Source organism: Falco cherrug, chromosome 4 (genome assembly GCF_023634085.1).
Source record: "Falco cherrug isolate bFalChe1 chromosome 4, bFalChe1.pri, whole genome shotgun sequence".
NCBI lineage: Eukaryota > Metazoa > Chordata > Aves > Falconiformes > Falconidae > Falco > Falco cherrug.
The window spans coordinates 44,751,097-44,766,279 of record NC_073700.1 but is presented as its reverse complement, the minus strand read 5'-3'; the positions used below and the strand labels follow the sequence as shown (position 1 = coordinate 44,766,279).

The 15,183-nt window shown below is 45.1% G+C and overlaps 1 protein-coding gene across 6 annotated transcripts in view; it reads left to right on the top strand.

The window, feature by feature from the left end:
* The window catches only part of GATAD2A (GATA zinc finger domain containing 2A), a 66,883-nt gene that overhangs the window by 30,905 nt on the left and 20,795 nt on the right, over window positions 1-15,183 (top strand). For 3 of the 6 annotated variants that reach the window (XM_055707997.1, XM_055707998.1, XM_055707996.1), the window contains exons 2-3: window positions 1,928-1,994; window positions 11,603-11,874. In XM_055707997.1, coding sequence (XP_055563972.1) covers window positions 11,612-11,874 — 263 coding nt within the window. In that variant the 5' untranslated portion in view covers window positions 1,928-1,994; window positions 11,603-11,611. Of the gene's footprint in view, window positions 1-1,927; window positions 1,995-10,717; window positions 10,797-11,602; window positions 11,875-15,183 lie in introns of those variants that run through there. The other 3 variants (XM_027812672.2, XM_055707999.1, XM_027812676.2) reach the window with 3 other exon arrangements.

Here is a 15,183-nt window from a genome sequence, read left to right as displayed (position 1 = left end):
TCAGTTGCATATCCATTCATTTTCTAGCTTGGTGCTTTTGTAGTAATTTCTTCAACCTGTTGGAACCTTTTGGGGTGCTTTAAATAGTGAGACAGAGATGCGCTGGGCATAGCTTTTCTGGGATGAGATGACCTCTGAGTGTGCTGGAGTTTGATCCTCAGGGGGGTGTCGGAGGGGGGACCCTTTACAGCCCCCTCTCCCTATCCAGAAAGGAGGACTAGAAGTCAGTGAGCTGTTGTCCTGCCTTCTGGACAAAAGAAAATAACTGCAACTTTTTGAGGAGGGAAATGACTCAGTTCTTGGTGGCTTAGCAAAAATAAGAGGCCGAGCTTCCAAGGAGTTGCCTTGGCAGGCAGCGTGCATCAATTACTGTGCTCCACTGCCAGCCCAGTGCTGCTGCCGGCTGCCCCCAGAGCCGGCACGGGCGTTGTGTCGGCGTGCGTTGCCCTGGCCAGCCCTGCTGCTAAAATTGGGGATGTTGCTGCTGATTTGCTTTGTGCTGTGTAACAGCAGGCTGTGGTAAGGGGGGTTTGACTCGGGGTGCGCTGCTGACGCGGGTAACTGCGAAGCCAGTCGTATGGCAGAAGCAGCTGATTTTTCTAACTGACCAGGGTACACTGGCTGAGGTTTTCTTCCCTCAGTGTTTTCACAGAGAGGGAGGAGGGAGGTTTGGATATCGTACGCTGTGTGTAGAGGCTCATAAAAGGATTTTTGTAAAGCATAAGCAAGCATCAGCCAGCAGAACTTCTTCTGGAGTAAGAAGCAGATAAACCCATGAGCATGTTATTTTAGAATTATTTTTACATACTGTCCTGTAGGACAAAAACTTCTTGGAGCAGTCATTTCCCCCTTCTTTCTCTGCTTCACGTGCAACTTGATGGAAGCTTCTGCAGGGAACGGTGATGCGGTCTCAAGTGGGACCAGGAACAGGGGGACAAGTGGCTTCATCTGTGTTATGGATGTTGTGACTGGGCAGTGCTAGGTTAACAGTTGGATCAATGATCTTAAAAGTCTTTTCCAACCTAAATGATTCTATAATTCTGTGGGGGGTAGTGGTACCCCACCAAAACCTCTGCCTGTATTTACCCAGTGTGTCCAGCTTGGCATTAAAACTTGCTCTGATGTCCTTTAAGTGAAAATAGCAAATAGTCACTGAATTGCTGAAGTGAGCCTGTGCGTGAGCATGTGTGTGACTCTGGCGTCATGTCCAAAGCTGATTCTTCGTTTGCATCTCGCGGTGTTGCTGCTGGTTAAGTACTAAGTAATATTGCCTTCATGTAGGTAACATTGGGCAAATACTGCCTTGTTGGCTGCATTTTACTTGCTATTAAACTGCTCATCCAGGGGCCTGCTGGCTTGTTGTACAAATTAAAAGCAACCAGTTTCACTCTGAAGATGTGTCTTCAAATGGTGTTCTCCTGCACGCACACATGGACCCGTACTGCTTTTGTCAGAGAAGTAAAATGGGGAGGTGGCACAGCAATTGCTTTAAGACTTCCCCGAGCAAGCTTCTGTGGTACTTGCTGTTAGGACAAGTGCAGGACTCGCAGGTCTCTTCCTCCTCAAGGGAAACTGTCAGTTAGAAATGGGAATACTGCTTCCAGCAAGTGTTCAGGTCAAACCAGAGATACCAAGAAGCAGTTGGTTTCCTCCTGGAGTCTTAACTTTAGAAGCAAAGACTGAAAAAATACAGAATAGGAAAAGAAGTAATTCTAAAATCTTTTTGCGTGTGCTTTTGTTTTAAACCCAAATGCATTCGAACACAAGTCTGATTTGCGGTTCCTCTCCTTAAAATAATAGAATGCAGACTGTTCGTCTTTCGCACGGGTACCGACGTTTAAAGATGACTGTCTTCTCGGCAAGCATGTTTGGGGTGGAATGGTGGGCATATCACCAGCTATGCTAACCAGCTTGTCTCTTTCCCCAGGATCCTCGCTGCAGTCACTTTCAGACTAGTCGGGATCCCACCTGGAACCCATGAACTTCGCTGACAGGTAGGAGTTGTGAATGGGATGGAGGATAAGTCTCTCAATATTGCACAGACGTCCCCTCTCCCCTCGTTCAGTACAGAAGGTGGGGAGCTGTGCTGGCAGGATGGAGTGGTCTTCTGGTCTTGTGCAACTTCAGCTCCTGCCTTGTCCAGGAGGACGAGGAAGAGCTGTAAAGGACCTCAGAGATAAAACTCAGATCAGAATTTGGTTCCTCTCCCTTTACCGAAAGTTGCCTTTTAGTTCACACTTAATCCATGCTCCAAAATAGGTAAATCTCCCTGGTTTAGTAAGGGACAAAGAACTTTCACTTCCTTTTAACTGGGCAGTCACAACAGCTGTCGGTCTTGAACAAGAGAAGAAGCAGAAGCAAGCACACAGAAAGTCTTCCCTTGAGTCTTTCTGTACACTTTGATCATTTGTGGAACCCCCAGAAGAAAAATTGTGAATGGGAACAAAATTTCTGCAAGATACCTTGTAGCTCTGGCAATGCTTGGTGGTAGCTAGAGTAAAGCTCTGGTGACCAGCTGTCCTGTGTGTGATGGTGCTCACCTGTCCCACTGTGTTGTTAAATAAAGCATTTTATAAATAGCAATTTAAGGATCTCTCCAGTGGGGTATTTTTAACATGTATTGCCAAGGCTCTGGTGATCGATGTTAAGTGTATCTGGTTTTGCTTTTCTTCCAGTCTCAGTTTTCCTGGTGTAGGTGTTGATGTCTCTGCTTGTAGATTTACTCCTTTGATTTACTATGTTTTACCAGATTTGGCTTCAGAAATAACATTGTGCAAGCCACGAGGAAAAACTGATTTTTGGGGCCATTTATTACATAAGTTCCCAAATCTTGTAAAGTAGTGCCATCTTTCAGGAGACCAAATGGCTAAATGAAATCATAAAAACACCTTTCTTAATGACATCAGCCAGAGTAACGCTGAGAGTAGCAGAGAGTGTCGCACTTAGATGTCTTGACCATAGCTTGGGAATTTCTTAATCTGCTCTCTCGTTCAGTGAGTTTTCACCATAAAACATCTGAAAAACCTAGCTCTGTGCAGTTGTAGAGCAGCGTGCACGAATACAATCTTATTTTGCCAATTCATTTGTTATCCAACTACTGTGTTTTGAACCGTAATCAAAGCTGGTATTTAATGGTTATCCTGCACTGAGGAATCTCCGTGATTTTTTTTTTTTTTTTTTTTTTTTTTTGGTAATACAAAGCCCAGACATAGTCATTAGCAGACTTCCTGCCCAGTAGTTTCTAGACAAAAATAGATCTGTAAAACTTGGGGGAGAATTCAGGTCAAACAGATCCCTTGTGTAGTGGCTGTAAGTAGTGCCCTTTAAAAACACTTTTTAAACCCAAAGCAGTGGACCTTAGAATTAATAGTTTTAAAGATCTCTTTAGAAGAATTAGAATATTGATTGGTAAATAAGAAAACTCCTTAGTTGTATAGATCTTTCTTCTGGTGCCTTGTCCTTTGTGTCTACTTACACCAGTTCCCTCTATAATCGTACTGAGGCTGTATTAAATAATTTATATCGGGTTGAGTGTGAGTCCACGGTGCGGCATTTCTTGGAGAGGAGTGATGCTGAAGCCAGTTTGGATGGTCTGTGTCCACAGGAAGCCTCCCTTTAAGTTTTTAAAATGCAGAAAATCCAAGGAATTGCCCGTATTATAATATGCACAGCATGTGGTGCTGGAAAAGCTGATTGTTGTTGTGACTGGGTATTTAAAGATGCTAATTTTGCTGCTCTTGCATTAAAATAAATGAACCAACCTAGATCCCTCCTCTAATAAGAAGCATACATTAAATGGGGAGGGGGTCGAAGAAGGGGAGGGGATCTGATTGCAATCGATGGTACCATTGCTTAGTATTTAAATCTCTTCCCACCAAATGAAAATTTAAATCAGGTTGTAGTTTTTTAAGTGAAAGGTTTTATTTTTGAGTCCAAATAAACCCTGGATAAACAGTTTTTAATGATGAGTTAATATCTGTGAGGATCGATGTGACTGGAGGGTCCATACCTTGCAGAAAGGCAGAGCCTGGCTCACCGAGGTGGAGTCAGACGCTGCTCCTCTGATAATAGCTGGTGTCTTTTAACAAAAATGACTTTGATTTCATTATTCTTTGGCTGCGTTGCGTGAGGGCGGTTGCATTCCCCCAGCAAGCTCGGGGTGACAATGAACCAACTCCGTACTGAACCGTGCAGTTCATTCCTGAAAACTACAGCGATGAATCACGGCCACAGAGCATGCGAAAAACTGGCACCGCTTTGCGGAGCGAGGCAGGGAATCTGTGTCATTGTGGCAGGACAGAGAAGTGGGGGGGCTTTTTGCAGGCTGGATACTCCAAGGAAAGAATAGCAACACTAGTAAAAGGTATTTAGGAGAACAAACTTATTTTACGCAGCTCTTTCAGTTGCTTTATTACAATTTTTTTTCTAGGATAAGCTTGATAGCGAACACTTCTCTGAAGTTCTTAACAAAAATTTAGCAAATTAATAGATTGATTTTTACAGGCAACAGCTATTTTCCATTTACACAGCTACATGTTTAATATAATCGATGTGGCACATTGAGCTTTCTGTTAAGAATTGTGAATGCTTCTCTCTTTGTTACACAGAGCCCTTAGTGGTTAGACTCCAGACTAACAAACGGAGCCAAACTCGGTCATAGTAGTGATTTTTTTTTTTTTTTAAGGTGAGTTGACACAAATACCGGGGAAAGCGGAAGGGTGACTCCTGCTGAAGTGGGACCTCAGCTACCAAAGTCCCATTTCTGGCCAAATACTGAACTTCATGTTTCTGGTGCTCCGAGCTCAACTTCAGTGCCTTTCAACAAATGTTTATCTGTTCATTTCAGTAAATATTTAGTCAAGCCCGGGCTGAATTGCTTCCTACTTGCACTATAATGACTGCGAGCGGTTGCAACGTGGGCATGGCGCGTGTCTTAGTGCCTGGTCACTCGGATGGAAATAAAAGCTTCTGCGAGGCTCGAGGTACAGGAGGAGCTGATGCAGGTGCTGCCGCCCTCTGAAGCTGGGAGCAGCCGTGGGGATATTGTGGCTTTTTCAGGACAGGGTAGGATCCCGGGACCCCACATTTTGGCTCATTTCCGTCAGCCATTCCTTGGGCTGGTATCCCTGAAATGATGCTTCCCTGCTGGTGGATTGCTCCACTGCTGGAGAACTTCCCTCTGCTGCCTCCGATGCCCGACACCCGTGGCACAGAGGAAACTTGTGGGCTCTGCCTCCTTTTAATTGCAAGTACTTAACAGTCCTAAGCAAGCTCATTTATTTTAAATTTTTTTTTTTTCCTGAATGCTGAAAGAAAAGGGAAATAATAATAGTAGTGAAGGAGGGAGGCAGGACTGTGCAGGCGGGAGGTGCTGTGGTGGCCGGCTGGGTGAGCACATGCAGCTGAGCAGCGTGGGAGTCCGGCAAGGGAAGGGTTAAGGGCTGCCATTTTGTTATGTAACACCCTTAATGGACATATCGGTGAATGGCACCAAAATGGCAGGGCTTAACCCTTGGTGGGCTGCAGTGCTCAGCCAGCCAGGGGCTGGGAGCCTCTTCCCGCTGGGAGCAGGGAGTGGGCTGCGGAGCAGGTCCCCTCTGCTCGTCCCTTCTGCTGGAGGGGGCTCCGGCATTGCAGTTCTTCTCATTTTTTAGGTCTCGTGGAATGGAAATAATGGCTGAGATAGCAAAAATGATCAACCCACCTCTGCCTGCTCTCACACTTTTTTGTTGCCTTCATCCGGGAAAGGATGGATTTTTGGTTGGCCAGTTGAAATCAGTTGTGGGATGATTTATTTTTCCCCCTCCCCAACACCAACCTGCAAAATAACCAGGGTTCTTGTCCTACTGCTGTTGCATTAGTTTAGACTTTAAAAAAATTAAAAGTCTAGTTCTTTCTTTGGCTGTCTAAGGTTTATTTTTCTAAACATCTACATAAGGTCATCAACTCCTCTGTGTGCATGTGTATGCACACTTGTACGCATGCACATGTGGACACACATGCACCCAGTAGTACGTACACACATATAAAAATTTTAATGACTTTTTCCAGGACATCTCACTTAGGGCTTAGTGATCAATGAGTATGTAGGAAAAAACCCCACTTAGAGCATAACGAGAAGATAAGCTCAGTTGAAAATGTGAGTTCTCAATGAAAATTTTTATATTCTGCTACGAGAAGTTAATTTCTCAGCATCATGGGAGGGTGCATGTGGATGACCCGAGGTGCCTGCATGGGCTGTGCTTGCAGGAGGCCTGTGGTGTGTGCATCGTGCTGGGCGCAAGTGACTCTTCAAAGAGTCAGAAAGTTTTTGAACAGCTAGCTTTTTGATCAGCTGCCTTTAGAAAATATTCACTGAGGGGCTCCGAATGCGTCTTAACCTCTCCGTTTCCTCTGTAACGTCTCCCCCCCGGCTTTTGCTGTAAAATTTTCCAGACCATGCTGGGGAAGAGGGTTGTTGATCGTTGCTTTTGGCTACCAAAAAGGGCAAGTGTTGCATCGCTGGATGGGTTGGTGTGCGGTTGCAGTGGGATTCGAGCCTGTCTGCAATGGTCGGTGCTGAGCCCCTGTCTGCTGCTGGTGCTTGCCAGCACCGCTGACTGCTCCAGCACAGTGTTGAGATGGCATTTTAACCTCGGTCCTTTTCACTTCAAACTACCGAGTTGTGCCAAACAGCGAAAAGTAAGCAGAACTTCTCCGTGAAGGAATCGCTTGGAATTTGTACAAGGAAGTTATAAATCATGGGACGAGAGAGGAGGTGATACGGATAACTCTGAATGTGATATGGAGAAAAGGGGAAGTGTACGTTACAAACAGCAAGCAAAGTGTGCTGCTTTCCCCCCCCGGTTGTGATTTTTGTCTTCATGTACCGTGTTGGTGTTCTCTGTGTGCCTGTGCACCAAACCTGTTTCAGCTGCCACCCCAGTTGCCTCTTCATGCCCTGGTCAGGCAGCAGCCAGGTGCGCCGGGCATGGCTTCTGCAGCTGCTTGGCTTTATTCTAGGCTGGACCACACATCTGGAAAAATCAGCATCAACTAATTAATTTCCCAAGTGTTAAACTGGAACCTTGTGAGCTTTTTCCTCTTCTGGAGCTTTTCCCTCAGTGGCAAAAGGAGGCATGAGCAGGTGATGGCTGTAGCATCCTCAGCCCTTTGCGAGGGGATGGGCTGTGTGTCACAGTGTCCCGCGTGTCCCTGCTGGAAAATACACTGGCTGGGTTAAACCAGGTTTGCCGTCTTGGTCTTGCTGCTCTGCTCTTTGGGGAGAGGAAAGGTCTGGAAGATGGCAAGATTGCTCTTTTGACCCTTTTCCCGATGGAAAGCATACAGGTGGCATCGCAGGCATACACGATGTGTACCGGGCTAGCGGAAACAGGTTGTGAACGCCAGAGATTTTGGGTTTTGCCTTTTGTTGGTTTGCTCGGGGGACGGTGGAGCTGCACATGAGAAATTTTTTACAAGGTTTGAGGGTGACCAGTGTAATGGCCTGCAGTTCAAGGAGTTCACTGTGGTTTATATGGGATACTGAATTGCCTTTTGAATTGATCATAGTTGTTAATCTGATACAGCCACAGCACTTACAGCTGAGTATTTGCTGCTCAGGTCCCGGGCGCTCCACCCCGAGCTATGCCATTCCTTGTCATAAAAAGCAGAAGCTTCCATAAAACTTAGTTTACTGTGTAATCCTTACTTCCCCTTCCTTCTTTCAAATAGATGGTATAGTTGGGTTGAATCAAAGCTGTTTGTTGTTCATGTCGATTGGTTCCTGTTAACGGTGGAGAAGCAGAAGTGGGGATTTTGGGAATAGCTTCAGAAGTGATATGTTATCCTTGAAACAACCTGGATGTTTTGAAACATCCAGCTGATTTATTCTCGTCTAGTGGAATCAATTGGTGAAGATGCGATCTCAGTAAATCCAGCAGACTTGAGGGCTGGTCAACAGAGTGTACTGGTAAGATACTGTTTAATAGTGGTGGTAAAATCTCACGTGGTGATTGGCATGCCCTCCTTGGGTGATGGAGATTAAGCAAATTAGCAGATTTGCCATCAAAAAAGAGTTTTCCTCCCAGGTGGGTTTGGGAATGAGGACACCGTCCCTGCTGGTGCAGATCCTCACAGGCGCGCTCCTCCTCCTTCTTTCTTCCAGGGCATCTCTCTGGTTTTAATCTTTTCCTACAGACCTTGAGTTCAGGCTGTTTGGGGAAGAGTTTTGTAGTCTGTCGTGTGAAATAGATCCTGCCACAGACTCACCTCAGCTGTATACCTGCTTCTTGGTGCCCTCTGACTTGCAGGAGATGGGGCCCATCAGCCCAGGCCATTCCCATCAAAGTCTCTGACATTACCAGTTTTCACCTCTCTTCCTGAAAAGAGAGGCAGAATAGCTCTTTTTAAAGAAATCCTTCTTGCTATTTTATCTTTTTTTCTCCTCCACTTCTCTCAGTGCTACATTAATTTTCCTTTAGGTCTCTGCATCTGTAGCCACGTTAGCAAATTGTTTTCTGGTACCATTTCTTAAATGGGTTAAAACTGTTTTAGGGAGCTTGGTTTTAGGGCTCATCTGCAATAAACATGATTTAATCACTATTGTGGCAGGGGAACTGTGCAACCAGATCTCTCTATTATAGTATATAAAAACCTTGAGCCTGTACTTGCAATCTTCAGATTTAGCTGTAAAAATCTTGGTGCAATCTCGTCCCAAGGTCTTTCCAGTAATGTAGATCTTCCCAACATGCTGTTTCAGTTGTGCCACGGATACTCTTCTCTCCAGCAGTCGCTGTCCCAGCTTCCCAGCCTATGTCGTTGTGACAAGACGTTGTGAAATTTTAACAAAAAAATTGGACGGAATTTTGATTTGCAGAAAAGGTGTAGCAGCCGTACTGTTCCTCAAAGGAAAAGGGGGGGTGTCCCTTTGTGACTGGGGGAGCAGGGTACGCACAGGGAAGCTGAGGCCGTTTTCAAGTCAAGTTTGTTCTCGGTGTCTGATAAGGAGGCGATGGCGTTCCAAGGAGAAATGGCTGCTGCTAGTTCGTCAGGGAATCATGGGGTGCAAGATGCGATGTCCTTGAGATTTGTAATGGGAGAGAGGTTTGTTGGAAAGGTACGTTGTGCGTTTTCATCAAGGTTGTTTATCTGTTCGGTCTGACCTTTGTAAGGAGTTTGCGTGGGAAGGGTTTGCCTCTGGAAGTGCTGTGGGTAGGGTGCTCAGCGCCTGCCTCTGGCACTCCAGCGTGAGCTGTCTTGGTTAGCTAGAAAACAGTTGCTTGGTGAAGTATTCAGTATGCGTAATCTGTTTTTACATTAGGGTTTTGACTGCGTTGATTTTTTAAATAAAACTTTGTGCCAAGATGAGATGTAGATCATTTCCATGGCTCGTGATGCTTGCTCAAGTAAGTGAGATGCAGCCGTGAGTGCACAGTCCTGCCTGGCAGCCCTGCGTGTGATGCTGTGTCAAATACCCCCGTGCAGCTACTGCCTTTCCCCATCCCAGTCGAAACTGGGAAAAACAAAGGAGTGAAAATACAAAACGCTCTTAAAGTTTGGAGCCTGAGTGCCTGAAGTGCCACTGTGGCTCTGAGATCTGTACATCTTGCGGCTTCTCATCCCTGTGAGGCTGAAGAATATGAAAATAATGAAAATATACCCAGATCAGGGTTTAAGGAGGTTTCCTACTAACTAAGCAGTCTTGCTTCAAGAAAGTCCCTGTGGTTAAGAGCACATCACGGCATACGTAAGCTGGGCGATAGGTGGCCGGTCCTTTGTTTTAGCCCTGGGTTCAGAGGCATTTACACAGAGTTAATAGGAATAAGATTTGCTATTGCCAGTCAGACTGTCTGGTGGCTTATTCATGGGGGAAAGAGTTACACTGCTGTTCGGCAGCAGGGATACTTAACCCGAGGTGCTAGTATCATTACAAGCTGCCTGTCAGCCTGGGTACACCGAGCTGCGCCGAAAATCGCCGTGCTGCTGGTGGCGTGCCTGGGCTCGGTGCTGTTTACTCGCTTTCATAAATACCGACATTAACTTCGCCTTTCTGTAAAACACACCTTTCTCCCATTATTGTAGGTTCAAGCGCGGTCACGCTGTAAATGCAGATCAGCCGAGGGGGAGGCACTTTTGTGTACCGACTGTGATTTTAAATCTCCCCTCCCACCCTTAAAAAAAATAAATTATATATGTTTCATCCAACACCATGCAGAGAAACTCGTGGCCACTTGCATGGAGCTTACACTATCGAAATGGCAATTTCAGATAATGCTTATGTGACATTATTGAATAACAGGGTGGTGGGGGTGAGCAGAGATTAATTATGTTGCGTAATTATGTTAATCTCTTGCTGCTAAAAACATTTCAGACACTTTTGTTCAACTATTGTGTGATGGCCTTACACTTGGAACCCATTTTAAAAGGAGGAGAAAAAAAAATCTTGAGAGATGGGAGGAATGCTTAAAATAAATAAATAAATCAATTAATTAATTAAAAAAAATTTAAGGGGGGTGTGTGTGTAATTATCTCCCTCTCCCCCCACCCTGCCCCAGGCCACCCCCTTGGTGCCCAGTGTCCCCGAGCATCCCGAGGGGAGCAGTGGGTGCCGGAGGAGGAGGAGGGATGCTCCATCCCAGGGTGCCGGCCGGCGGCGGGGTTAGCCCCGCTGCGGGTTGCCTGCTGCCGGCTCAGACTGGTTTCTGGAAAGTGCTTTGTCTCGCAGGCTGCATCCTGGGAAGGGTCATGTGGAGCCCAGTGATGTCATGGGATCAAAGCCTGACTCAGCTCCGCGTCCGACGGATGGGTGGCCGCAGGTACCGAAGTGCAGGCTGAGATGGCAGAGCCCACCAGGAGCCAAACTTGCCATGGCTCCGGCAGGCGAGGGGTTAAGCCTGGTTCCCCTGAGCCCAGTGCTTCCTCTGCTGCCTGGAAAAGCCTGGCTCCTTCTCCAGGAGGGGAGAAAGTCTCAACTTGAGCGTTACAATGGCAGTGCCTTAGCCTGGCAGCAGGCTGTCAAGAGCTATGGAAGCCTCCCTTCACGCAGGGTGTGGTGGTCCTTCTCCCCAGAGTCTCTGATTCCCGAAACTTGCAATCAGGCTTAGGTCCTCAGAAAGATATGGCAGCAGTCCCAGGGAGATCCTAATCTACAATTTTGTAATTGCATTTATTTGCATGTGAGGCAAATACATACATTCTTCTGCCTTTTGGTAAAGAGCCAAACTTTTTTTCCTCGTGGGGGTTTGTAGAGTCTCCTGTACTCTAATGCAGGGTTGTGTTGGTTGGGTGGTTGTTTTTTTTTTTTCTTCTCCTCGGTGATTCTAGTTTATGCTTAGTGAGGTTTGTGTGTGTGTTCTTGTTTTCCTTTTTTTTTGTTTGTTTGTCTTTGCTTGACATAAAAAGTGTAAGTACAGTGATGCCGGGTGCTTAATAGCTTCAGACTGAGATGTATGTTGGAGATAGGGTAAGTGAGCATACCGGCAACACTTCTATTGCTCTTTTGGAGCTTCTTTTGCAGTAACCGCTGTACTTTGCCCTGTTTTGAAATGAAGGTGTTTTGTCCAACTTAGATTTATTTTTTTTGCCGGTGCTCTTAACTCCTTTGTGTCTCCTCTCTCCCCAGAGCCTCACAATGACAGAGGAAGCATGCAGAACACGAAGTCAGAAACGAGCGTTAGAACGTGAGATAACACATAACGATGTGGACAGTAAAAAAATAAAAATGGAGAAAGGACTGTTAGGAACAGATATAAATGCTGAAGGCGACATGAAAATAAAAACTGATCCTGGAGCTGGAAAAGTGCAAGGATTATTAAAAGGTGGAGAGGTGAAAGCAACCATTAAAGTGGAGGTTCAGACGGGAGATGAGCCTGTGGACATGAGTACCTCAAAAAGGTGAGTTATGACCTACGTGCTGCCGTTGCACTGTAACGTTTGGGATACTGGCACAGCAAAACGTGGTCGGATTGCACGAGGAAGAAGTTCTCTGCACCTTAAAGGTAGAGAGAATTAAAATTTTGCATGTATGTTGCAGCTCTGGCCCTTCACATGAGATTCAGCATCTACTTCTCTGTAACTTCTTTACTGATTTTTCTTCCCCGAGCCTTGACAGCAGTGGCAGCTGTGATGAGCAGCTGAGTAAAGAAATAAGGTCTTGAATAGAAAAACATATAAGTTACAAAGAGGATGCGCTTTGAGCTACTGATTGAGATTTATGTGAGGAAGAGTGGTTTGGGGTTTTTAATTGAGCTGTGATATAGGAAAAATAATAGATAGTAATTGTCTAAACAGAGGAGTTTTAATTGCAGCGTGATTCTTCCTGACAGAGCAGTATGTGTGGATAAGTCTGGCTTTCTTTTTGAAGAAACTTGTGGATTTTGACACTAGAAGCGTTGTGAAAAGACAGCACCTGTCTGCAGCAGTTCTCTGTAGGGCAAGTTCTTAATACTTTTTTGAAAGTTCAGCCTCCTTAACATGTCTGAATTTTGACACCTGAAAGCATAAATTCAAAGTTCTTTATCGCTTTGGAGAATTTTATCATTACAACAAAAATAAAGCTCTTCCTTTGACTTGTGTGTGAGATGCACACATGAATTGGGTGGTTCTGACATAGGGATTTACAGGCATCACTTTAAAGCCAGATTCCAAATCTTCTACCACATTTCTAACCCAGATTCTGGCTGTGCCAGCATAATAATTCTGTGGTCCTGATGTTAGTTAGCCCTTTGAGGTCTTGCTTTTTTCTTTATAGTGCAGTAAGATGCAACATGTGGAGTAGGGAGTCTAGAAGCCTCATTCGTTCCTGGTTCTGACACCAGGTGATGCTGGAGTGGTGGATACGTAAGAGCTGAGACCTGCCTGTCTGTGCAAAATCGCTTAAACGGTTCTCAGAGTAATCTGTGTTCACTTGGATGTCGGGTATTGCGGCAGGGCAGATTTGAGGTGTGAAACTGAAAACACCAGATCATTATCAGCAGCGCAGGAATTATTGGGAGGAGGGGCACCTATGGCTGCTACTAAGAAAATTGGTATCTTTGATGTTTAATGGCAGTTCATCTGGAAACTCTTCCAGACTTTTGATGCTTTTCTAAGAGAAGTAACTTAGACTGCAAGAGCCTGATTACTTTATCCAAATACAGCTTCAGTGTATGTAAAACACGACCATCCTCCATCAGTGTGACTGAGGGGGAGTGGTAGTTTTCAGGTTTCTCCACAAACCTTCTGCCAGAGGGACAATGACACAAGTTGCTCAATTTGATATTTAGGAGGTGCTTGTGTCTTGCACAGAAGCAGTTAATTGGGGTAATGGGTGACTTCCATGTCAAGCAGTTGTATTGTGCTAACTAGGAGTAAATCTCTGAAAGTGTCTTCTAGTGTAATTGCTACCTACTAATTAACCCGGGTATGCATGCTCTTTGTTTTGTTTTGTTTTGAAGAATATCTAAAAAGATTGCTCATACCAAAAATTGAATAAATTAGAATCAGGTATTCTAACTCTTTTGTTGCAGTACTTGCCCCCACATGCATGTGCTGTTGGTGAATTTATAATATTTTTTGAAATGCGTGCCAGTGTTTCTGCTTTGTTGGTGTCCGTCTCTGTTGCAAGACGTGTGAACAGGATGATGAAAAGGGGCTGTACACTTAACTTCCCAGAGAGCATCTGGAACAATAACACCTATTTACATGAGACGAGAGAACATCCTTCCTCCGTACAGCGTTCCTGTTTCAGGTGGTAATAGGATATTGTTGCATTCAGTTTCGGCAAGGCGGTAGAAGAGGCTTCCCCTACAAAAAAAATATGCTTGCGTGAGGAGGCAGTCTGATCTCAAGTCCACTGAAGTTAATCATAATAAATATAATTAAGAATTTTCTGAGGCTTTGGGTAAGCTCTTTGGATACTGTTTAAGTTGGAACACCTTTCATAACACTTATTGGTATAAAATTTTTAATAGAGAAGGATTAAAACCTCGGTCATCTCAAATGACAAAAATGAGCTTGAGTTATTCTGCAGACTTCTGGAAGTAAGGCAGCAGCTTCCCAAGCTCTCTCGGTCCCTGCGTGGCTCTGCTCCCAGAGCACAAATGTGGTGCTGAGCAGCTGGCCGGCCGCAGGATGCAAATATCTCCAAGCAAATGCAATTGGAGTCTGGAGATGCCAGTGATAGAGAGGAAGCTTGGCTCTGGATGGGTCCCATCTCTTGCATATATATGAATACAATTGGCATTTGTAGGGAAGGTGGATCTTAATTTCATAAGGTTGTTGTTTTGGGGGGGTTGGGGTTTTTTTTAAGTATGGGACTTACCTTTCCACACCTTTGATCTTCAGAGGAATTTAGCTCCCAGCTTTCATGAGACCTGTGTCTTTCAAGCAGTTGAGCTGATTTTCTGAGATGAGAAAAGAGCTGTTGCTTAAAATGACTGAACTGCTACAAACTTCTTGGGTAAAATTCATGCTTAGTGATGTATGGTGCTTTGGCTTTTAAACTTCCTTAACGCTTTTGGAACGACAAACATAATATTTTCCTTGGAAAAGGTGGCCCAGCAATAATCACAGTTTAGCTGACGTAAAGCTGATTGAATGGATTATCTTTCTGAAATCAGTTGATTTTTCAAGATTTGAGATACAAACCTAGCCATATCTCCATGTTAAACTTAAAAATACCTTTCTTTTTAATATATTTTTTCCCCTAAACCTTGAAGCTAAATTTAAAAATAGTCTGGTTTGAGCACATTTTCTGATGCCAGACGAAACAGAAGAAAGTCTGTAGTGGTAGAAGTCTTTGATGAGAGGTCACCCAAGGCCAAACCAAAGTCTTGCTCCTCTGCCTGGCATTTTTGCAGCACTGGGAGCTAGCTGCCCTGGTGTGTAATTATCCTAGACCTACTGCAGAGAAGGAATGGGAGGAAGGAGAGTCCTCCCGCCTCGATAAGGACACGTCTGGTTTGCAGTGGGATGGTAAAACAGTCCCACGTCTGTCGCGTTGCTTGTGGATGCACTGGTTTACATCAGCACGGGTGCTGGAGGGAAAGAGCTGCTTCAATCCTGACATCTTTCAAGCTCTGCTTTCCCTTTCCTCTGTTCTGCCCCTCTCCTCTGTTCCTTCCTTCCCCTTAAACACAGTTTTAGCACATTTGCCCTGCCTTGAGCATCAGTTGCTTCCAGCTGGGGCTTTCTCCTGGAGCCGTTCTTGGGTCGTGCTGCCTG